At 37.5% G+C, this 24,356-nt stretch overlaps 1 protein-coding gene across 1 annotated transcript in view; it reads right to left on the reverse strand.

The window, feature by feature from the left end:
- Window positions 1-1,151: 1,151 nt before the first annotated feature.
- NPEPPS (aminopeptidase puromycin sensitive) overlaps window positions 1,152-24,356 on the reverse strand; it is a 103,117-nt gene continuing 79,912 nt past the window's right edge. The window contains exons 13-23 of the mRNA XM_068529835.1: window positions 22,681-22,790; window positions 20,486-20,549; window positions 17,864-18,003; window positions 15,919-16,053; window positions 14,446-14,665; window positions 10,067-10,209; window positions 8,806-8,862; window positions 5,858-5,965; window positions 5,216-5,371; window positions 4,896-4,943; window positions 1,152-2,642 (exon numbers count right to left, since the gene is read on the reverse strand). Coding sequence (XP_068385936.1) covers window positions 2,490-2,642; window positions 4,896-4,943; window positions 5,216-5,371; window positions 5,858-5,965; window positions 8,806-8,862; window positions 10,067-10,209; window positions 14,446-14,665; window positions 15,919-16,053; window positions 17,864-18,003; window positions 20,486-20,549; window positions 22,681-22,790 — 1,334 coding nt within the window. The 3' untranslated portion in view covers window positions 1,152-2,489. The remainder of the gene's footprint in view (window positions 2,643-4,895; window positions 4,944-5,215; window positions 5,372-5,857; window positions 5,966-8,805; window positions 8,863-10,066; window positions 10,210-14,445; window positions 14,666-15,918; window positions 16,054-17,863; window positions 18,004-20,485; window positions 20,550-22,680; window positions 22,791-24,356) is intronic.

Here is a 24,356-nt window from a genome sequence, read left to right on the forward strand (position 1 = left end):
AGAGAAACCAACAAGGAATAATGAAGTTATCCAGAGCTAGTAAATGAGTGGTCCTTTCTATCCCTAGATCTGAAGGGCCAAAGAGAAGGAGCGAGAAGCTAGAGAGGCTGCTTGATAGGAGTCGCAGTCCTTGGTTGAGGGACTCAAGACAACCTATGTGACCTGGCAGTTTAGAAGCCAGGGGAATAAATACCCTCGCTTCTAAATATCCATTCCTCAGCCTTTTGATCTTCTGAGGGTGTTACTAATTGGATCAACACAACCTGAAGTCAGAGGGCAAAGGAGCCTGTTAATGCAGTCCATGGGGGTCAATACCTCCTGGGACGCAGAGCAGGATGAAAAGCAGTTCTAAAGAGGAAGCGGAAGATACCTAGCGCAACCTTTTCCCCAACACAATTCAAACTGCTAAACCAGTATACACAAAACTTGCATGTATGCTGAAAGTAAAATAACTTCTTTCCAGAATTTGATTGTGAGTTCTTTAACTAAAGCAGAATTTCTTTTTGATGCCCCTGCTTTGCCAATGGCACATGCCTAGATAAAAGGAAGCCTCAATAAATGGGGGGGCTTCCCTGGTGGCGCAGTGGTTGAGAATCTGCCTGCTAATGCAGGGGACACGGGTTCGAGCCCTGGTCTGGGAAGATCCCACATGCTGTGGAGCAACTGGGCCCATGAGCCACAACTACTGAGCCTGTGCTCTGCAACAAGAGAGGCCGCGATGGTGAGAGGCCCGCGCACCGCGATGAAGAGTAGCCCCCACTTGCCACGGCTGGAGAAGGCCCTCGCACAGAAACGAAGACCCAACACAGTCAAAAATAAATAAATAATTAATTAATTAAAAAAAAAAGTAAATAAATAGATAGATAGATAGATAGGAACTGGCAGGCTCAAGTTAACTCCTGAATGCTGACTCTAAGAGACTTCTGAGTTAACCCAGAACTAATTTAGGAGGAATCTTAGGATTTCTCTGGTTAGGTACTATTCATTAGGAATTCAGCAACTGGATTTTCTCAGACTCAAAAAAAATCCTATGGTAGTAAAACTTCTTATAATCCTACTGAATGACAGGAAAGGTTTTAGTTGCTTATCAGAGAGAATAAAGGACATCAGGACATCTATTTCACATTGACATTTTTATTAACGCCAACTGTTTTTTAATTATTTTTTTTTAAAACAATAGCACAAAAATGTTTCAAGGAAGCAGTCTCACAATCTGATGACCTTCTGAAATACAGTTAAGCCACACCAAATATGAATTCCTGTTAATAACACACAAAAATATTTTTTTTTAAGAAAAAGAAAAGAAAAAAGGTAGGGAAAGAGGAAAGGAATGAGATTTAGACTTAAAATTTACTGGATTAGGTTGGTGAGGCTTGTTAGTAGGATACACTGTGGAAGCAGAGTGGCACACACAGGCTTATAGTCTTTGTTGTTTTTAAAACCAGTTACCACTAATATACAGGCCCTGCAGCAGTTACCAATGACTTCTTACATGCCCGAAATGAACCAGAAGAAGCCAGTGTTGATACTGTCATAAAGAGATTCAACAGTTGGCCTGTCAGACAACTAAGACCATTTGCAGCAGAGTAACTCCTTCAGAAAGGCCTGGATGAAAACCTTTCATTTCTATTGTCTCACCTATATGCATTTCAGGGTTCTTAAAAGTCATCTTAAAAAAGAAAGAAAAAAATAATGTATATCAGTTTCTCTTATTTAATGTGGCTATAAAAGATGTTTCCTTATTATTTCTTTATCTCTAAGAAGGACACCGGGGTGGTGGGTTGGGGATGGAACTAGGGGAGGAAAAAACCCAGACCAGGATAGGTTGCTTTTTTTAAACTTTTTTTTTTTTTTTTTTTTGCCAAGGGGTCACACAGAAGGGAAAGCAAGGAGGAAAACTACAATCCTTGGTTCAGATTGAGTTATGCAGGAAAATATATCTTCCTGATCAGTCCCCATGCCAAAAAAAAAAAAAAAAAAAAAAAAAACCCCACTTGAGATTATGCACAGACTCTATGTTATACCAGCTATCAGCCTTTCATGTTTAACATCCCCAGCAATGGACACTACCCTTGGCTTGTAGGCTGCTTGTAGAACCCATTTCACAAAAATCCTCTTTACCCAGAAGCCTCTAGTTTCCTTTTGGTAGGTTATAAAAACAGAACATCTGTCATTAACAGGAGAGTGTTAAATATACTTTTAACCACTGACAAGGCTTCAGGAAGTTTCACAGTTTCGTTATGCTCTATTTTATTACTATCATATTTACATTTTTTTATTTTTTATTTTTTTTGCTGAATTGCTGATTTTCCTTTTTCAATAGAATTTAATTCTGGAGTGTGAGCAGGAACCAGTTAACTACATTCATTGTCCAACCCCCACTGGCTTGAAAGAAGACTCCAAATTCTTGGCATATGAATCAGCTGTTCGGTTGCTCCACCTTATCCCTGCATGAAGCAGCAGAACCGCAGTGGCGGCATGCTCCGGGTTCACGCTGTGGGTGGTGACGCCTTTCGCTGAAGGAGGTACTGGTGGATGCTCTCAGCATCACGCTTTAGCCAAGCAGCATTCAGCAGGATATTTTCACAACACTGCTGGATGGTACGCTCAGCTGAAGGAGCTGGGTGACTCTCGAAGAAAGCCTGGTATAAAACAACCCAGAATGTAGGATCATTACCAGCAATAGTAAGAAGCTAATATCACAGGCTATGAAAAAATACCCACTGTCTATAAAGGGTTCATAAGCTTCACTCATGAAAATTTACCACTGCCACCTCCAGGCTAAAAGAAAACAAGCAGCTCCTTGTACCTGCCTACAGGAATTCTCCTCCAAATATATTATATGCTTACAACCTAATCAAAAGTTAACAGTAAAGAGACAGAACCTACGGCCTTTCTTTTAAGTTCATTGTCCAACCAGCAAAAGAAAGTAAAAAAGAACTAATATCAAGGACCTACTCTGTTCCAGGCCCCCTGTGTTAGTTACTTCATCTAAATGACAATCTTACCACTTCATTTTACAGATGAAACTGGCTCACAGGGGTTAAAAAACCTACTTGAAGTCTAGGTTTTGGAATCAGCCTTGGGACTTGATCGAGGCTCCATCATGTACTAACCTGTGACTGAGTAACTTAACTGCTCTAAGTATGTTTTCTCATCTATGAGAAAATACTTACTCCAGAAGATTAAAGAGACAACCCATATAAACAGTTAGCATAATACTTGGCACAGAGTAGTTAAGGACTCAACACATTTTGGCTGCTTGAAATAAAGATTAATTTGTAAGGGTTGATAAAATTAAGAAGCTTAAGTTGCTTCTATATCCTAATAACTTAAAATTTTATAGACTCACATTTTTCATACAGTAAAACTACTTCAGAGTTTCTTGTAATTATCACAATGCTTATTGATTAAACGCTGAATAAACCATTTTCTAATGAAGTATACCTGGTTCCATAGAAAATACCAACCAGCAAAAGGATAGGGGTCTTCCCTTTGAGCTAGTCATCACAGGTATATAAGAGAGAATGACTAATTCATCAGATTAAGTCTAGACCTTTTAGAAATCAATAACTTTATTTACATGGATGACAATGGCTCCTGCTCCAAGGCTCCTATCACAGTTGGGTTCTTAGGGCCTGAGTAAGATACAAGACTTCCTCTCATTTCACCTCAAGAAACAGCACCACTATTTACATACCAGAAACCTGGGAATTATCCTTGACTCTTCCTTCTTCCTCCCCAGATACGTTCACAACACAGAGAAGCCACTCAGTAAATACTGGCTGAATTAAAGTTTAACAAAATCAAGCCCCTGAATTTCTTTCTTACTCCATCTTCTCCAAGCTACTAAATCATTTTTGCTTGGAGAGTTAGCTTCCCGACATTTTCTCTTCTCCTTTCCAAATTATGCATTCTCCACACTGTGGCCAGACTGAAATTTTTATCATAGAAACAAAGGAGTGACTTGATCTGGTTTGTAAGCCATTCAAGGGCTTCCCATTCTTAGGAAACTTTTAATATGGCCTACAAGGCCCTCCTCGGTCTGGCCTCTACCTACTTTACCAACCTGAGCTTAACCACTGCCCTCCCCTCAAACTAATTATACGTATTTCTCCTTCAGAGTATTTATTACCTTTACAATAAAGTAATTATTTACACAATACAATACACAATGTAAACTAAATGAATCTTATTTCTAACAATGGCTCATAAAGTGAATCAAACATTATAGCTCTCAGAATTTCCAAATTCACACCTGATAACCCCCTTGCTTTCAAGAATGAAGGTGGAAGTGACACTTAAAAAATACTTTGCAATTAAATGCAATGAAAGGCTTAAAGTTAAGATTTTCCTAATCAGTGTAGATTTGTCCTCCAAACGCTGAACTGCCACTAAACTGATTATCAGTCTTTCTAAGAGCTAAGAGGAGAGTCCCTACACAGTCATCTTGTCTCATTGTGCCTACAAAAGACCTATGAAGGTTTTAGAAAGGGAAGAAGAACTAATATCAAGGACCTACTATGTTCCAGGCCCCCTATGTTACTTAATCTAAATAACAATCTTAACACCTCATTTTATGGATGAGGAGCCAGGCTCATAGAGGTTAAAAAAACTTGCTTGAAGTTACACAGCTAACAAGGGGCAGAGCACAGATTTATACCCAGGTCGACTGATGTCAAGTTCCACATTCTTTCAACCACACTTCAATGCCCCAAAGATGATTCCAACTCTAAATTCTTCAAGCATTAGAGATACAACCTAACCTGTCCTTCTCCAAGCAAGAACATGGAGACCCTAAAGTACAACATTACCCCAACACTCTATCATTACAATTTGGTTAGTGTTTTTACTCACTGGATTGAAAAGTGAAAAGTAAACATTCCTTTCCTTACCTTAACTTCTCCAGCCATTTTATCAACTGCAAATCCCTCAACTGATAGCTGAAAAAAAAATGGTTTATAAATAGTAAGAACAACTAAGAGTTTAGGAACAAACTTCCATTTACCATAAAAACAAATCATTCCATTCTTTCCCAACTTCAGTTTATTCTAGAGGGTACAGGATGGGTTATGGAGAAACTCTTTAGTAAAGCTAATAACTACTTAAGGAAACTCTTAAAAAGCAAAGGCCATAATCTGTGGATCTAGTGAATCATGGATGTCTCTCAATATCCATGATAAGCAAGCTACTCAAAATAAAAATTTTCACCTACCTTTATTAGTCTAGATATTAAGAATCCTCCCTGGTATCGATTATAAAGTTCTTCCCAGTTGTCTTTTATGAATTTCCAAGCAGCCTTCCTTCCATGCTTACTGCCTCCAGCCACTCCACCAATTACTGATACAGTGTCCTGTGGACGTACCTCTTCCTAAAAAGAGGAAGAGAACTAAAAGTCTACCATATCCAGAACATCGTCTGCTGCCAGAAAGGGCAAATGCTGTTGAGGTACCCAAGTAATCCCACGGAAGACACTTATTATTTTAGGAATAACTGGCACCAGTAGCTTCTAACAAAGAGGAGCATGTTTAACCTAAAGATCAGCCAAATTGAGAATGAAGCACTGGGATGGGTACAAACAGGCTGCTCAATAGATACTTGCTCTAGGGTAAAGAAAGGGAGAGACAGAAAGTAGGCACAGGGATGTGTCAGCTTTCCAGTTTATTTCCTCTCCCAACTATTCTGATTCTCACCACTAGAGGGAGATACAGTGATTAGTAACAAAAGCTTATTCCAGTCCTCCAAGAATGAGGGAGCCTTTAGTCTAGGGTTAAGGCAGAGAATACTGAATCAAGGACACTTGCTACAGATCAGTGGGTAACAATTCCCTCTAAAAGCAGTTTTCACTGTAACTTACTGAAAGTGCAAACGTGAGGACTTTTTGAATCAATTCAGGTGAAAGAGTAGCCCCAAGGACTCTTTCAATCCGGTTTTTCTCTTCCTGCATATCTGCTTGTTTGTGAAGCTATAGTGAAAAAATACAGATAGAGATAATTAACTTCTCCCCCATTAAGGTGAAACTTTTGCTCTACATTCTTATTGGCTAAGACTGCAGGATATGAAATTAACAAAAGAATATTTTTCAAGATGTTTGGGCACTAAATTTGTCGTGTGCCCCCATAGTAAGACACTAGGTGTTAAGTGCTTACTGTATGAATAGCTTGTCATCAGTTCTGAGCAGTTCAACATCAAGATCTAAGGCGTCAACCTGTCATGACCAAATTCTTTACTCACTGATGTCTGACTAATGTTCTATGTTAGATGAGCAAAATAATAATTACTAATACCACTTCAATTTGTAATATTTTTCACTATTTACAATAGTGAAAAATATAAGATGCATTATTGAAAGTAATATTTTAAGAATATTTGATGACATAAACATGCTCTTGATATATTAAATGAAAGAAGAGAGACAAAGCAAAATGATTCTAAATTTTTAAAAAGTTAATGTGAAGGGGAAAAAAAACCTGAAAACACATCAAAATGTTAACAATAATAATGGTCTCTGATCAGTGGGATCATCACATTTTTTAACTGCAAAAGCAGCACATGCTGAATGAAGAATATTAAGAAAACAGAAAAGCATAAAGAAAAACCAAATCAGGAATAAGATCATATTATACATGCTATATTTGTGACGTTTTTAAAATTACAGGTAAGTTCTGTTTTCTTCTTTATACTTTTCTAGTCTCTAAATCTTCCATAGTGAGTATACCAAAATCTTTTTTCATAATTAGAAACAAAATATTATTATATTTTTTTTTAAATTAGAACTACAAATGTATATGAGATACTTCTCTAGGACAACTTAATTTATAGACTCTCTTGACCTTTTTTCCCCTCTGAAGATTTAACACTGACCAGTGTCTGGAGACCCCATCACAGCTCCCAGTTTCCTCTTCCTTTCCTTTGGACTCTTTTGAGCAGCAGTGTAGTAAAATAGATAGGAGGTCAGAAGACCTGGGTTCTAGTCCCAGTTTTGCCTCTAACTAGCTGTGTGATCTTGACTAAGTCCTTAACCTCTCCGGGTCTCAGTTTCCCCATCTGTAAAATGAGTGGGGTGGACAGATGATTTCTAAGGTCCTTTTCAGCTCTAATACTCAAGGTCTGAACTCTGGCTTTTAGGAAGCATTCCCCACCCCACCCCCTGGAGAACCTGTTACAGGAGTCCACTAGATGGCACCATAACACCACATTTCAAATACACTTTGAATTAAAGTTATTTATCCTGCTTCATTATTCCTAAATTACCAACAGAAAACAGTCTTCCTCATCTCTCATCAACTGGTTTCTTTCTTTTTTTTTTAAATTTATTTTATTGAAGTATAGTTGATTTACATTGTTGTGCTAGTTTCTGATGTACAGCAAGTGATTCAGTTATACATACATAATAATAGTTTGCATTTGCTAATCTCAAACTCCCAATCCATCCCTCTGCAACCTCCCCTGACTGGTTTCTTGAAGAACCCTGATTCTGCCTTCATTAGAGCTCTTTCCATAGTAAAGCTGAATCACTGTGAGCTCCCTTGTGTTAGATGCAAACATTTATTAAATAAACATACTAGTATAAATTCTTAAAAATATGCCATGACATGAAAATGTCAGAGTACCTCTCATGAAAATTTCAGAACCCCTATTTTTCCCACACCTTTATGGAATAGACAAAAAATACCAAGTACTTCGTTTCATATGCAAAGAAATACATGATTTATAGTGCATAGGATCACAGAATATTAAGAATGAGAAGGGACCTTAATGTCATTTAGTTGACAGGTAAACCCAAAGTATATTTTTTTATGTTATTAGAAAGGAAATCCTTATACAAGATAGGTAGTTAAAGCAATACAGTTTGAGATGTAGTTTCTTAAATAAAGTTTATAATACATATTTTTTAAAACATTCTAATCATTTAAATAGGATTTGTTTAGAACTAAAATACTAGAAATTAGATTTGCAATTCTGATCCACTTGGGATAAGAAAAGTATTCTGATTAAGGGTAGAAGTATTAAAGCACATCCCATTCCCATCCTGTTTGTCTCCCTAAGTGCGGATCATTTAATGAATGGGTCTGATAGATGATTTGGGTATTTGGGCACATTTTGCACATTTTATTTAATGGTAATAAGTAGAATCAGCTCTCTCCACCTCTAATGCAACCAGACTGTCAAGTTATTTCTTAGACTACTAACTGCATGGACAAGGACTGGAGATAGCACTTGTTCCACAGCATTAGGACTTTCAAACCGATCGCTGCCGTTATAAGGACATGGAAAGTTTTACCTATATTTTTCTAAGTCGGAGTTTAATTATATGCCAACCACCCTGGGAAACTACAGAGGCTGTGAAAGCAAGTGAATTAATTTCCTGTCCATTCATAAGAGGCACTGGCATAGACCAAACCCTTGAGACACCTAATCATCTATCCCTTTTCTAAGCACAGAAACAAACCTTTTGTATAAAATGGGCAGAACCCCAAGTAAATTTGCATTGATGGGAAAAGTTTTAAGAACTTGACTTTTTAATCAAAATTAACATTTCAGTATTAAGATTTAAGATGCATAAATTCGTGAGTAAAAAAAAAAAGTGAAAAATTTAGATGACTTTTGGCACTTGTATTGGTAGTACAGATAAACAGATATTATATATTTCTCCCACAGTTTCCTAATATTTGCATGTCTACAGTATGCATATCAGCATGTATTTCTTTTGCCAGGACTTTTTTTTAACCACTCAAGCTCATACTCTCTATGTTAATTCAACTTAAAAAGCAGAAAATGGGAGCCCTTTCTAAATTTACTCACCTTCAGCATAATGTCTAAGGTAGTGCCATCACCATGCTTCAAAACAGTCAGATAGACCTACAAAAGAATACAGGAACAAAAAAGAAGGCATCTGATTAAATGTATCTTGTTCCAAATATTCTAATGTTTAGAAAAGACAGAAAGCAAGTCAAAAAAAATTGTGTGGATATTACATATTAATACAAATTGTGGCAAGGATCTAAGAGCCCACATAAACAACCAGAAAGGTAGATGGCAGGTCGTAAGTAACAGCAGAACACACCAGTCTCTCAGGAGAATGTGCACAGATAGTCAATCACCTTTCAGTACCCTAGTGCAGACTGAGAAGCTTGACATCAATGAGAAGCTGCCTACAGACCTCATAAGTGGTGTATATTGAAAGAATCAGGAGGGACTTCCCTGGTGGCACAGTGGTTGGGAATCTGCCTGCCAATGGAGAGGACACGGGTTCGATCCCTGGCCTGGGAAGATCCCACATGCTGTGGAGCAACTAAGCCTGTGCACCACAACTACTGAGCCTGTGCTCTAGAGCCCACGAGCCACAACTACTGAGCCCACGTGCCACAACTACTGAGCCCATGCACCACAACTACTAAGCCTGTGCACCTAGAGCCCGCAAGCCACAACTATTGAAGCCCGTGCACCTAGAGCCCGTGCTCCGCAACAAGAGAAGCCACCACAGTGAAAAGCCCGCGCACCACAACAAAGAGTAACCCCCACTCGCCGCAGCTAGAGAAAGCCCATGCAAAGCCAAAAAAAAAAAAAATTGTAATAAAATATCTTAAAAAAATAAAAGAATCAGGGGACTTCCCTGGTGGTCCAGTGGTAAAAAATCCGCCTTGCAATGCAGGAGACACAGGTTAGATGCCTGTGTGCCACAACTACTGAGCTCGCGCGCCTCAACGAAGGAGCCGGTCTGCTGCAAACTACAGAGCCCACGTGCTCTGGAGCCCATGTGCCACAACTAGAGAGAGAAAACCCGCATGCCACAACTAGAGAGAAGCCTGAGTGCTGCAACGAAGAGACTGTGTGCCTCAGTGAAGATCCCGCATGCCGCAACTAAGACTCAACACAGCCAAAAAGTAAAAAAAAAAAAAAATAAGAAAATAAATAAATAAATAAAGGAAAAAATAAAGAAAAGAATCAGACATGATTTGTGAGTCAATACTTAGGTCATTTTTGGTTACTATTAAACACATTCCACACTACACAGAATGATGCAGTCACCTAGAAATCAAGGTACTTTATTATGAAAACCTACCGGACTCCTCAAATCAGCGGAGAGAATCTGTTTCCCTTCCACATGGTCCTTAAACCGACGACGGGCTTCTTCTAACGTTGCCTTATGTCCTGCCTTCCCTAGTTTGCCCAGAACCAAGCCCCTCAGGAGTGCATCTAGATGACCTGATTGAGAAGTAAAAGAGATATAGAACTACTTAAAAAGCTTATTTTTACAAATATGCCACCTGGATATCTTATAATTGTGTTATACCATGTCTACGGTCTTGAACAAACAATTACCTTAGTACTCGAGAGAACACTTGATTTAAATTTATCAAATAAGAATGAAATGAAGTGCTTAACACACTAGACAAGCAAATATGATGCCTCTGTCTATAGTTACAATGCCAACTGGATTTACTAAATGTTCACTCCATCTAGGTAATTACACTAATAAGAATTATGTGTGAAAGGAACAGACTTAGATCATGCAATTTTGACCCAAGATTTAGAGAAAGGTCACATGTAGAACTAGTATGCCGGGTATTTTTTTTTTTTTTTCAGGGTAGAATTTTTTTTTTTTTAAACATCTTTATTGAAGTATAATTGCTTTACAATGGTGTGTTAGTTTCTGCTTTATAATAAAGTGAATCAGTTATACATATACATATGTTCCCATATCGCTTCCCTCTTGCATCTCCCTCCCTCCCACCCTCCCCATCCCCCACCCCTCTAGGTGGTCACAAAGCACCGAGCTGATCTCCCTGTGCTATGCGTATGCCGGGTATATTACGTTGAAATCTTAGATTTTTAAAATCAAAATCTGATAGATTACTCCAAAGATATGCAGATGGCCAATAAGCTATCACTGGCCATTAGGGAAATGCAAATCAAAACCACGAGATAACCACTTCACACCAATTAGGATGGCTAGAATAAAAGAGACAATAACAAGTGTTGGCAAGGACGGGGAGAAATTAGAACCCTCATACATTGCTGGTAGGAATGTAAAATGGTGTGGCCACTTTGAAAAACAGTCCAGCAATTCCTCAAAAGGTTAAACACAGAGTTACCGTATGACCCAGCAATTCCACTCTTTGGTATATACCCAAGAGAAATGAAAGTATTTGTCTATACAAAAACTTGTATACATATGTTCATAACAGTATTCCTAACAGTCAAAGAGTAGAAACAATCCAAACATACATAAACTGATAAATGAACAAAGAAAATGTGGTATATCCATATAATACAATGGAATATTATTTGACTATAAAAGGAAATGAAGTACTGATACATGCTGCAACATGGATGAACCTTGAAAACATACTAAATGAAAGAAGCCAAATATAAAAGGCCACACAGGGTATGATTCCATTTATATGAAATGCCAGAACAGACAAATCCATGAGACAGCAGATTAGTGGCTGCCTGGGACTGGGTTGCCAGGGAATAGAGAGTGACTGCCAATGGGTATGGAGTTTCTTTTGAGGGTAAAGAAATTGTTCTGGAATTAGATAGTGCTGGTTGTTGTGCAACATTGTGAAAAAAGACTGAATTGTATATTTAAAAGAGTGCATTTTGTGGTATATTGATTATACCTCAAAAAAAAATAGTTAACCTAGCATACAAACTGATGGACTGCAACAGCACAATGGACAAATAAATTGTGGTATATTCATACAATGAAATAGCACTCAGCGATAAAAAGGATGTATCTCTAGGACGTTATACTCAGTGAGACAAGCCAGATAAAAGAACAGACTATATAATATGATTCCATTTATATAAAGTTCTAGAAGAGACCATATTAATCTAGGGTGAAAGAAGTCAGAATAGTGTTTGCCTGCAGGGGATGTGAGGGTTGGTGGGGTGGGTAGAGTGGCAGGGACTGGGAAGTGGCCTGAGGGCAACCTCCTGTGGCGATGGAAATGTTGTATGCATTTGTCAAGTCACTGAATTGAACATGTACATTTTGCCATATTTAAATAGTAACTCCATAAAAAAATAAGTTTACGAAAACCATAAGAAATCAATAGATAACACGACGCTAGTGAAGGTTCTTATAAGAACCAATTTATAATTCTGGTGCTGATTTGCTGTGTTGATACAGGCAATATTTTTATTATTTTGCTATGTTTGATTCTTCCATCTATAAAGCTGGGAAACTAATGACATTCTCCCTCTTTCAAAAAGGCGTTTTTTAGCCCCCAAAGTTTCACATATTATCATCATGAAAGAAAAGTGCAACATCCACCAATTTACCTGCATCTGTGTCCATATACTTCCTGTCTTGTTCTTATGGATCTGCTGTATTCCTACCTGAAGCCAACTCCTCCACTTGTGCAATGGATCCTGACTCCTCTCGATTATTCAGCCATCACTCCAGCAATTACCTCTCTTTCACATCATGAATTTTTCTATTACTGCATCATTTTCATCAGCACAAAAACATATTATAGTGTCTCCCACTTTAAAAAAAAAAAAAAGCCCCCTTGACCTCACATCTCTCTCCAGACTATCCCCTTTTATCTGATCCTCTTTTTAGCAAAACTCCTTTAAAAAGTTGTCTAGAAGTGCTGTCTCCTTTTCCTCTCTTCCCATTCTGGTGTTGTTCATCACCACGCCACAGAACTTGGCCAATGCAATCATCAGTTCTTCATCATTCTGCCTGACTTAGAGCAGCATTTGTTACAGATGATCACTTCTCCCTCTCTACTGCTTCTTTAAGGCTTCTGGGACACTCCTTTCCCTCCTGTCTCTCCTACCTTATTGTCCGGTCAATCTCCCTTGCTGATTCCTCCTCTTCTACCCAATCTCTAAATCTTCGACTGGCCGTGCCCTCATCCAATCTTATGGCTGTAAATACCATCTACGCATTAAATGTATCTATTCAGCCTGGACCTCTAGGCATGGGACTCCCCACTGGGATGTCTAAAAGGACCTCAAATTTAAGATGTCCAAAACCAAACTGCTGATTCCCTTTTGCACCCAAATCTGCATCTACAGCAGTCTTCCCCGTCCCTGTATATGGTAACTTCACTCTTCCAGTTCTTCAGGCCAAAATTTGATGACTCCCCTCTTTCTCTCCACCACACAGGCCACCACCAAGTATTTTCAGTTCTACCTTCAAAACATACCCAGAATTTACTACCTACAAGTGCTACCTGCAACCAACACCTAACTGGATTACTGAAATAGCTTTCTAACTTGTCTCCCTGCTTCCTCTTTTGCCTCCCCTGCTACAGTCTGTTCTTCACACAGCTGAGTAAATAAGTCATGTTCCTCTGCTTTAAACTCTCAAATGAGTTTCTCATACCACTAAACGTGAAAGTCCCACGGGTTCTATAGGAGCTGATATGCTTCCACCCTCCTCTCTCCCTCAGTTACTCTGGTCCTGACTTTACCAGCCTCCTTGTTATCCCTCGAACATCTAAGCATGCCTCTGCCTCAGGTCTTTTGTACTTGCTGTTTCCTGTTTGGACCATTTTCCCACTAGATATCCTCACAGTTCTCTCCTACAGGTCTCTGCTTACGCTCAAATATCACCTCACTAGTTTACCTGCATTTTCCTGTCCACTCTCCATAAAATAGTGGCTTACTACTCCTTTTACTCCTGATCTACCTTACCTAACTGTATTTTTCTTCATGATACTTGCTGCCACCTAAAATATTATCTATTGAACTGTTTGCTGTGTCTTCCACTAGAATGTAAGCCACACGGTGATTTTTTGTTCACTGTTATACCACCAGCTCCTAGTATGGTACCTGGCATTTACTGGGTACATAAATATTTGTTGAATCAATAAAAGAAAGACATAGAGCTCTAGATAATTGTTACTACTGTTCTTATTGTAAAAGACTCCCAGAACAAGAAGGGCAGGAGGAAATACCACCTTCAGTTATTAGCATATGGTAGAAAACAATTATATTTAAAGCCCTGTAATCACTATTCCCAACATTTAAATGACAGCAAAAGAGTAAATACATGATTACAGAAATAAAGAGGAGAGAATACATGTAGAAAGCAAATAACTCCTTTAATTCACCTTTTCAAGTTGCACATAAGGTGCCTGGTATTTATGGTAATAATAAATAAAATAATCCAAAATTCCCTTTAGCTTTTCTTTACTAAAAATGGGCCTTTGGAACTTTGTGAAAGACTTTTATTTCCACCATTTGCTCTGTGCATAAATCATATTTAGCAACGAATACACATAGCCACCACTGTTTTTATGTTGGTTACCCACGTAACTTCACCAGGAGGCTTAAAAGTCCGAAGTCTTACTTTCTAGTTAGCTGAATACACAGTAACATCCAGCAGACACAAAGATGATGCTATTGTTATTGTTAACCACAGCTGAGTAAAAAAAGGACCAAATTCTGATCAATTCTTTCCCCATTCAGTACATCCATTACCTTCTCCAGGCTTGGGGTCCCAGCCCAGTCTCTCCCCTATAGGTGAAAAGACATCTTTCACAAACTCCTGGATTTCCTCATAGAAGTCTGTGTGGGACAAGAGAGTTGAGAGAATCCCCAGGTTACAGCTCAGGTCGCTCCATACAGTATAATTGGGCTCATTCACAAAAGCCTCCATGACTTTTAGAACCTCTACAGTGCTAATGATTCCAGCTCGAGCCTGGGATAGGAAAAAACATAAATTAATCTAGTCTTCAAACAAAAGCAAAACAAAAAACACAAGCATGTAATTTTGGCATTATCTTCTGCTAGTTAGTCATCCCTTAAGGAAGAGACTAGACTATATAAGCTCAGACCACTATAGAATTTTATAAAATAAAAACTGTATTATGACACCATTCCTTACTTTTTTGCTATTTATAGAAGAGCCACTTTAAAAAATTGCTAAAATTCCACCAATTTAGAAAAAGAAAGAAAACAGTTAACTTCCTATTTCTATTCAGTTTCTGGGGTCTTGGCATTGTTTTTTATTTTGAAATTTTTCATACTTTCAGAAAAGTTGCAAAAACAGTTGGGGCTTTGGTTTTTGACAGAGGCGCTTTCAAAACTAGACCTGCAAACTGTGTCAACGTCAGCCTGTCCTTTACTCATTTCTAAAAGAAGGCAAACTGGAAGGCACTACAAATTCAGTCCTTTCAGAACTGACTAACAGAATTAGGAAAAAGAACTTCTGTTACAGCAGCCAACTGCACAAACACACCACTCTCCTGGGACAGGTCTCTCTCAGCAATGAAATCAGCAGATGTGAGGTTTTGTGCATCAATGCTAATCTGTGTTTATACAAAGGAGGAATCCAAAACCAGTTACTGCAGAGGGGAATGAAAATTTCAAGTCCAATTAAAGGAACACTAGGAGGAATCTGACAATTTTATCACAGAGACATCTAGAAATTATCTAACCTATGCTTTGGGGTCATAAAGATAATACTACTAATTGCTCCTTAAAATTTTTTCTGGAACAAAGCTAAATATAAATATAATTCTAAAGCTAATGGGCTATTATAACTTGAATAGTAACGGAATGTTAAAAAATTCTACTAGACTTTCCCTGCAAAGTACAACCACTATTTTAGAAAAATATAAATCACTCTGAATTATTTTAAAAAACCACATAAGTAGAGAAATTTCTTCAAGGTTCATGTCTATGTCTGTTGAAGAGAATTTTTGCCTTACAAAGGATAGTTTAAGTATAGTTGCAAAAAGCTGGCTTAGGAGTAATAAAATGAGATTTGTTTCTGGTAAATTATATAGGTTCAATCTTGCCATGTTAATTAATAATTAGTCATTTGCTTTGGTCCTAAAGGCATTCAACCTTCAGGAAGAACTATATTCTTCTAGTTATGTTTCAGTCAGGCACTCCAGGAAAAACAAAATCCTTTAATCAACAAAATCCATTATACTACTGGAGGCTCACCAAGGAGAAGAGGTCATTCTGTAATCCAAGTCGATCCACAGGGGGCAAAGAAAGGTCACGAATGCCTGGTAATAAACTTTCCAGCATGGCTGAGCTGTATTGGGTCCGATAAAACCCAACGGTTCCCAGGTTTAACTGAAAAGATATCCAACAGGTATTATTAAAGAGCTGCATTTATTTTTTAAATCAATTTTTTGTAGGTATGAAAGAAGTTCTAGTTTTAGTATATCTGGATGAAAAACAACAAAGATCATTTATGCTAACAGACAAGTATTAAAATGAAACAACATATAAAGATAGTAATCAGTTGTCAAAGATGAATACAGAGGCAAAAGAAAACAGAAACTTGGCATAGTGGGAGCCAAGGTGAGCGACAGTGAAAAGAACATGGCTGAAAAGGAGGATATAATGCGGCTAAGTTTCTATTTCTAATTTCAGTGAATGGTTTTCAGTTTACAGAAAACATTGACTACAAAATAAAAATACATGGACAATAAAATCTCTGAGGAAGACTAAACCTTTACAAATACTGATCTAATGAGCCCAGAGCCTCAATACAATAACAACTGTCAGGTCCTAGATTTTAAAGAATTACATGGAGTTAAAAGGCAATTTCATATGATTTTTGGAGTGAGGTAATCATTGACTATCATTATTTTCTATAGGCTATTTACCAACAGTCAAAAATATTTTTGATAATATTTATATGCAAAATATTTTAATGATAAAATGACAGTATAAGATATAAATATTTTGGGCTTCCCTGGTGGCGCAGTGGTTAAGAATCCGCCTGCCAATGCAGGGGACACGGGTTTGAGCCCTGGTCCAGGAATATCCCACATGCCGCAGAGCAACTAAGCCTGTGAGCCACAGCTACTGAGCCCGCGTGCCACAACTACTGAAGCCCGTGCGCCTAGAGCCCCTGCTCCGCAACAAGGGAAGCCACCGCAATGAGAAGCCCACACACTGCAACGAAGAGTAGCCCTCACTCGCCACAAGTAAAGAAAGCCCGTGCACAGAAACGAAGACCCAACACAGCCAAAAATAAAATAAATAAATTAATTTTTTAAAAAAGATATAAATATTTTACTATTTATATATATTTAAGTCACTTCACATTTCTAATACAGTAATTATTTTATTGATTCCCTTTATCTTTTACTATAGGAATAACACCTTTAATTACCTAATTACAATCATAGTGTTTTTTCTTATAAGAAAAATTTCATATTGCTACATATGTTCCAGATTGTAGTTTCAAATGGTAATATAGTATTCCACTGGGTATATTATAAAAATATATTAAAAAAATTAAAACAGAGGGAGAAATAGTTCTGCAAGCACAAAAGCCTGAGACAATGTATAGTTCCTATTAGGAACCTATAATTGGGAGAAAAGTTTGTAATAGATACTTTCATTATGAAAGGCAGAGTACAGAATAATGAAAAATAATATTTACTGACTCTTATTTTTGTGAAATGGCTTTAAAACACCAGCTAAAAGGAATTTCACATTTCAGTGACACAAACTGATTATTATATGTCTGATCTCACTTGATTATAGTTGTACATGCACAATGACAACACATCACTAAAGTTAACATGTCATTACAATGACAGGGCAGTTTGAAGTTGCAAGACTACAAATGTTTTGGTTAATGTGACTTTATACATAGACTACTAGTTTTTTCCTGTTTAATCCTATCCCTTTGTAACTGCTTATTGACCACTCCCTTACCTGACATAAAGGCAAATATCTAGACAATACTATTTGAAAGTTGGCCCTAAATTTCACACAAGAAAGTTCAGAAATGTTTTTTTCTTTTCAAGTCCTAGTCCAAAATGAAGCAGTAGAATTTAGAGCCAGCCATAAAATGCATAAAGGAAATGAAAGAAATAAATCAATTTAGGTAAGATAAAAAAGGCCATGTCATTTCTGGACTCACCTTCACCCACTGGTCTGGTTTGACATCTTTTAAAACTACATTCATCTCTGGCTTGTCCATTAGAATCTTCATTTTGGCACGGCTGGAATCTTCACTAGTAGAGATTGTGATAGGAACCATCCACTGGGGACAGTCTTCTCCTTAAGCAAGAGAAGAACAAAGAGGAAACTTGAAAAATAATTTCTCACTGGAAGAAACAGAAGGTAAGGTAGAGAGAGAGGACTGGTGTCCCATGCATGGGCTTGAATCCAATTGTTAAGCCAATAGCTCATTTTTAATGGTACATGAACTCTTCCAGGTAACCTGAATAATAATAAGGAAGAGAGAATTTACTAATGAAATCACAATAGCCTATAAAAAAGAGAACACTGTGTTTACTTGTAGAATCACAAATACAACAATTTTAATTTAATTGTTGTTTTCCCTTTTCAGAGCAAAGGAGATAATAAAAGACATTTCGAGTGGGTTAAAGCTCTCACATAGCACTTAAAAACAAATTCTAAGGTGCAATTCTTTTTTTTTTTAATTTAATTTAATTAGTTTATTTATTTATGGCTGTGTTGGGTCTTCGTTTCTGTGCGAGGGCTTCCTCTAGTTGTGGCAAGCGGGGGCCACTCTTCATCGCGGTGTGCGGGCCTCTCACTGTCGCGGCCTCTCTTGTTGCGGAGCACAGGCTCCAGACGCGCAGGCTCAGTAACTGTGGCTCACGGGCCTAGCTGCGCTGCGGCATGTGGGATCTTCCCAGACCAGGGCTCGAACCCGTATCCCCTGCATTGGCAGGCAGATTCTCAACCACTGCGCCACCAGGGAAGCCCTAAGGTGCAATTCTTAACAGGTATATACACTGCTGAGAAACTGAAGGGCTGATTTTATTTCTGCGACAGACAGGATACACCTTGGGAGCTGCTGGATTCGAACACTGAGGAGTCACATCTAAAAGCCAAAGCTTTTGTAAGGCAAATACATACACTCTCTTAGGTATTATACAGCAAAATAGATTTTGCATCAAGATGCCAAACAAAAGAGAGTCACTGCCCAGTACATTAATGAAACTATCTTAATAAGTTATATAGCTTTATGCTATCAGGCTAAACCACAAATGAAAATTCCCTCCTGACACTGGGATAATTCAGGTTTTAATAATGCCTATAGTGGTCACAGAGTATTGGAAAGACCTGCAAAACCTGTCAGTCCTACAATGCAGATTGCAGATATGTGCAGAAAACAGCAACTGTGACACTATTTATTTAGATAATAAACATGTCACCTCACTTGTCAGACATACTTATTAAGAGTAACTCTCAATGCTAAGGAAGGCAAAAGGTTGAAGGCTGTACCTCTTAAACCTAGTAGAGTGCATCATCATTTGGTGGGTGGAACATGAAAAGGCATTGGTGATTCTGATATACCCTTCCCCCTGTTGGGAAATACTATTTTAAAGGAAGTGAGAAAGGTGCAGAAAAACAGTTTACTTCTTGATTTTTCAATTCATCTTTAATTCCCTGGGTAAAAGAGTCTATTGTCGGGCTTCCCTGGTGGTGCAGTGGTTAAGAATCCACCTGACAATGCAGGGGACACTGGTTCGAGCCCTGGTTCAGGAAGATCCCACACGCCGCGGAGCAACTAAGCCCCTGCACCACAACTACTGAGTCTGCACTCTACAGCCCGCAAGCCACAACTACTGAGCCCAAGTGCCACATCTACTGAAGACCACGCGCCTAGAGCCCGTGCTCTGCAACAAGAGAAGCCACCGCAGTGAGAAGTCCACGCACCACAACGAAGAGTAGCCCCCGCTCGCCACAACTAGAAAAAGCCCATGTGCAGCAACGAAGACCCAACACAGCCGAAAATAAATAAATTTTTTTAAAAAAAGAGTCTAATGTCATGTAGAAATATTTGAAAAAGCAGAGTTGAGTGATAGTTAAGGGTATAAACTTAAGGATTATAAACTTATATAATCCAACTATTTTGTTTGAATTCCTACTCTTTGACTTATTATATAGGTGATCTTGCACAATTTAACTTACTTAGTTAGCTATGCCTCAGCTTCCCTATTTGTAAACAGAAATAATATGACCTACCTAATAGGGTTGCTGAGAGTATAAAATAAGGGTCAGTCATAGTGCTTAGCACAATGACTGGTACATAATAAATCTAAATAATCATTGGGCTTTATTTATTTGCTTAGTTACTACCCCCAAGAATTAAAAAAAAAAAAAAATTAGCCACAATGTATACACTTGGTACACAAGTATACCAAATGTACTTAGTACACAAGTGCATAAGACTTAGTACACAAATGCATACCAAGTCTTCTTTTAGGGATTAAGGTTAGAGACATCACTTCTTGAGTGTTCCTATACTTCTTCATTCATTACAGCCCCCAATAACACACAGAGACATGGACTTTCAAAAATCTAAGAATATGACAATACTACAAATACCCCATGAATCTCCTGTTTTGATTTCCTAGATTTCGTTTTTATTCTATTACCATTACCTTGTTTCTGTTTAATTCTATTAAAAATATTTTTAAATGGATAATTATTTCTTATTAGTTGGAACACTATGGTATGGTATCCAAACTCACTGATCAGCTCCCACTCATAGCCATTTGCTTACCAACATATGGTCCACTGGCACAGAACTTCCTTTGGGACAACCTCAGTAGTCTGTCATCTTCTATCTAAAGAAGCAAAACAAAACAAAAGCTGTAGTAGCATCAACACTTTATTTTTTGGAGGGGACGACATCTCTGTGACAAAGTAGAGGTGAAACCATATAGCCAAATAGCTCCTGAATATACAAAATGCAATGGTGATAAAGAGCATGATACTACAGAATGGAAGAAAAGTCACTATTTCTCATTAAGGTCTCAAAATAACAATACTCTAAAAATTAAAGGCCAGGTTCCATAAAATATTGCTCATGAGAGGAGATATGTATCCAGATAAGAACTTCAAAGTGTTAAAGTTTTCAAAAAGGATACATAGTTAACCTTTATGGAGGAAGGTTATGTCTTTAGCCTTTTCTACTTCCAAAAAGTGGCAACATTAAATTAGCATGTGGACTCAATATTCAGAATTCAAATTCTGAATTCAGAATCCAAAGTCATTTTTAGAACAACTGACAAACATGAAAGCAGCACACACCTTGTTTCAAAGGATGAGCTTTGCAATGAAACACAAAAAAAAGTCGGGGGGAGGTATTGCAAAAAACTAAAAAGCCAGAAGCAACAAAGACAAGTACATATTTTTAAAAAAATACTTCAACAATATGCAACCTTTTGTTTTAGTTATCATTTGTTACTATGCCCTAGACATTTTAAATAATGAAAGATACAACAATTTTCAGATCACTTAACTCAAACACTAAGTTGGGTCAATGACCTTTATAAAGGGATAAACTGACTGCAAGAGACAGAAATGAAAAACTAAAAAATTTGAGTGAGGAAGCAATGGCCACTTTGATGCCATAAAGAAACTACTAATGAACTTAAATACTGATACTACATCACTGATTAATTTTGTATCACATAGATTTCCTTGAAAAAGTTATTAGGTGACTTTTAAATTGATTCAGAAATAAAGCAAAAATATTTAAATTTAGGGAATATAAAGTGAGATACAGATCATAATCAAGATACAATGTTGCAGATTTCTCCCATTTGTAAAAGAATTGAGTCATAGACAGGCTTTTTATTGTAATGTAAAATGGAGGATTAGTTTGGCTGTGCTTGGAGACAAAAAAGATGCAGAAAAAGTAAGATCTTGAAAGTAGCTTGATGGAAAAGTTCGCTGAGTCTCAATAACATTGGGAGGAAGTGGGGTATTAGTGTCCTCTCTTCTGATAAACTAGAAAGAAACAGAATGGTCACAATGATAGCTCACTAAAGTTTTAGATATCCTTTCTCACCAAATATGATTAATTGTGTTCCCTAAATTGCCTTTTCAAATTCTTGCAGCCAATCTAACTGAGAGGTCCTCCAATGTGTATACTTTATTTAAGATTGCCACATTGAGCCTTTGTAAAATATCAGCTTCATGGACAATGCAGAACCATAAGGACAAACACATACCTAAAAAAGAGCTATGAATCTTCCTCCCTAAAAAAGAATGGAATTAATTCCCTATGGAGCTTATAAAACCATGGCAAAGAAATTTAAGAGAATGATTTCATAGTTTCATACAATTAAACTAAGTTAAGACAAACTTTCTGGTATGCATTATAGGTTGATGTGTAATTCTCAGTACTGTTGGAGGACAACTCATTTTGAACTACACCTGTCTGAATTCAGATAACAGTTCAACTAATATGAATGCAATTCTAATCAAAATCACAATGCCATCCAACATTAAAAACTAATTTTAAAGAATGATATTATAAACGGGTGTTGAATTTTACCAAATCCTTTTTATGCATCAGGTGAGGTCATTATGTGGTTTTTCTAATTTGATTCTGTTAATGTAGTGATTATGAGTCAATACACTGACTGTTTTTTAATATTAAACCAACCTTGCATTCTCAGAATAAACCTCATTTGGTGATTTTAGAACTATATCAACAAGGTTACAGTGTTTTCCTTGGAGACAGTAAGGGCAGACAATATTTTGTTTTCTACCATAAGCATGTATAATTTTAAAGACATGGGGGCAAAGAGTTTGGTATAGACATAATAAATCATTGAGAAAAGAGTATAAGGGCTGTTTTAAATCTTACCTAGAATACTTAAAGGACAGAAAAGCAAATTTGATAACACTGACTGAATTTCATTTAATACAATATCAGAAAAATTGAAGGACTTTTTATAAGTTTACCTGTTCTGCTTCCACGTAAATGAGAGGGAATCCCATTTGTTTGGTCCAGGTATTCATCACAGCGGCTATAGGTTTACCACTGGCATTTTCTAAACTTTCCCAGAGATCCTCTATAAGATAAATACAAACAATGAAAATCTAAAATGTTTCCATTTTTATTTTCCTAAACAAACCAGAAATTTTATATAACTCTTGACACTGCAACAATGACCAATTTTGTGGTTCTTTCAGGTTCAGGAACAGTAGGCCAAATTACATTCCCCTTGCCTTCCCATTAAGTGAACTCTATGGTCTTATATTCTAAGATGTTCTTAATTGTTCCAATTTATTAAAAAATTACAAGTTATAAACAAAAGACAAACAGGTGAGTTCAAACAAGAAACAGAAACAAACAAATGGAAACATATTCAAGGTCACTACTAAACAATCATTCACAAACTTAAAACTATTATACCCATTCAATTAACAGAAGTTAAAAAAATACTCAATGCTGATGCTGTTTTTGACCCATATGGTCAAACAACTCTGGTGGTAGAATAAGCAAAACAACAATACAATGTGGTACATACTATAACAGGGGCAAGAACAGAGAAAGAAAAATCCAAAGAATAAAGGCTTCACAAGAGGTAAACTTTTGGTCTGCACCTTGAAGAGGAGTTGTTCTTTAGACAGAGGGAAAAAGGGCATTCCAGGTAGACAGAATAAAGGTACAAAGAGGAAAATAAAAAGGAATTCGCTGGCGGTCCAGTGGTTAGGCCTCTGAGCTTTCACTGCCGTGGGCCCGGGTTCAATCCCTGGTCAGGGAACTAAGATCCCATAAGCCGTGCAGCACAGCCAAAAAAAAAAAAGAGTAAAGTATAAGAAATGTCAGTAACAGCAATATGTTCAATAAGCTGAAGACAGAGGCGCATGTGTGGGAGTAACAGGCCATGAGGCTAAAAAAGTAGGCAGGGGTTGAACTGTTCAAGACTGTATGGCTTACAAAGAAGTATAGACTTCATCGTGAAAGGAATGTGGCATCTCAAGTGTTTTTAATCAGTAGGGTGATGTAATTAGATATTCACTTTAGAAAGATAACCCTAGCTAGCCTCAGAGTGAGAGATGAAACTGAAGAGAGTGGGACAAGGCAAGTAGTAAATTAGTAGTGAATTCCAGGGGAGAGATCAAGAAGGCATAAATTAAGGGAGGGGCGGAGACAGTAGACAGAGAGCACTACAACTGCTACAAGAGGATAAAAACCATGGATGATATCAGAATGTATTTGAACTGCCAATTGTCTTTCATAAGTAACAAAAACAAACCAAAAAAAGTTACATGGCACACCCCATACCAGTTACACTTTGGTGAGCTGAAGTACCGCCCATGAACTAGGAGCACTGGCTTCACCTGGGAGTCTGTTAGAAATGCAGACTCTCGGGCCCCACCCCAGACCTATACTAATGACATTACACAAATCTTGTTTTTTAAACTATTTTGTTCACTCAGCTTCATATTCAATCAACTATTACACCTTTATTCTTCCTTTTGACTCTAATATCTAATAGACCATCATAAAATCTTAAGAATTTACTTCATTGAAAATCTGTAGTTCCACAAGTTCACTCCTACAAATGGTTAATTTGCAGCTATTTTAATGGTCAATGGTCAATGGTCAACGAAGGGCAACAAAACCCACA

This window comes from Eschrichtius robustus, chromosome 20 (genome assembly GCF_028021215.1).
Source record: "Eschrichtius robustus isolate mEscRob2 chromosome 20, mEscRob2.pri, whole genome shotgun sequence".
Lineage (NCBI taxonomy): Eukaryota > Metazoa > Chordata > Mammalia > Artiodactyla > Eschrichtiidae > Eschrichtius > Eschrichtius robustus.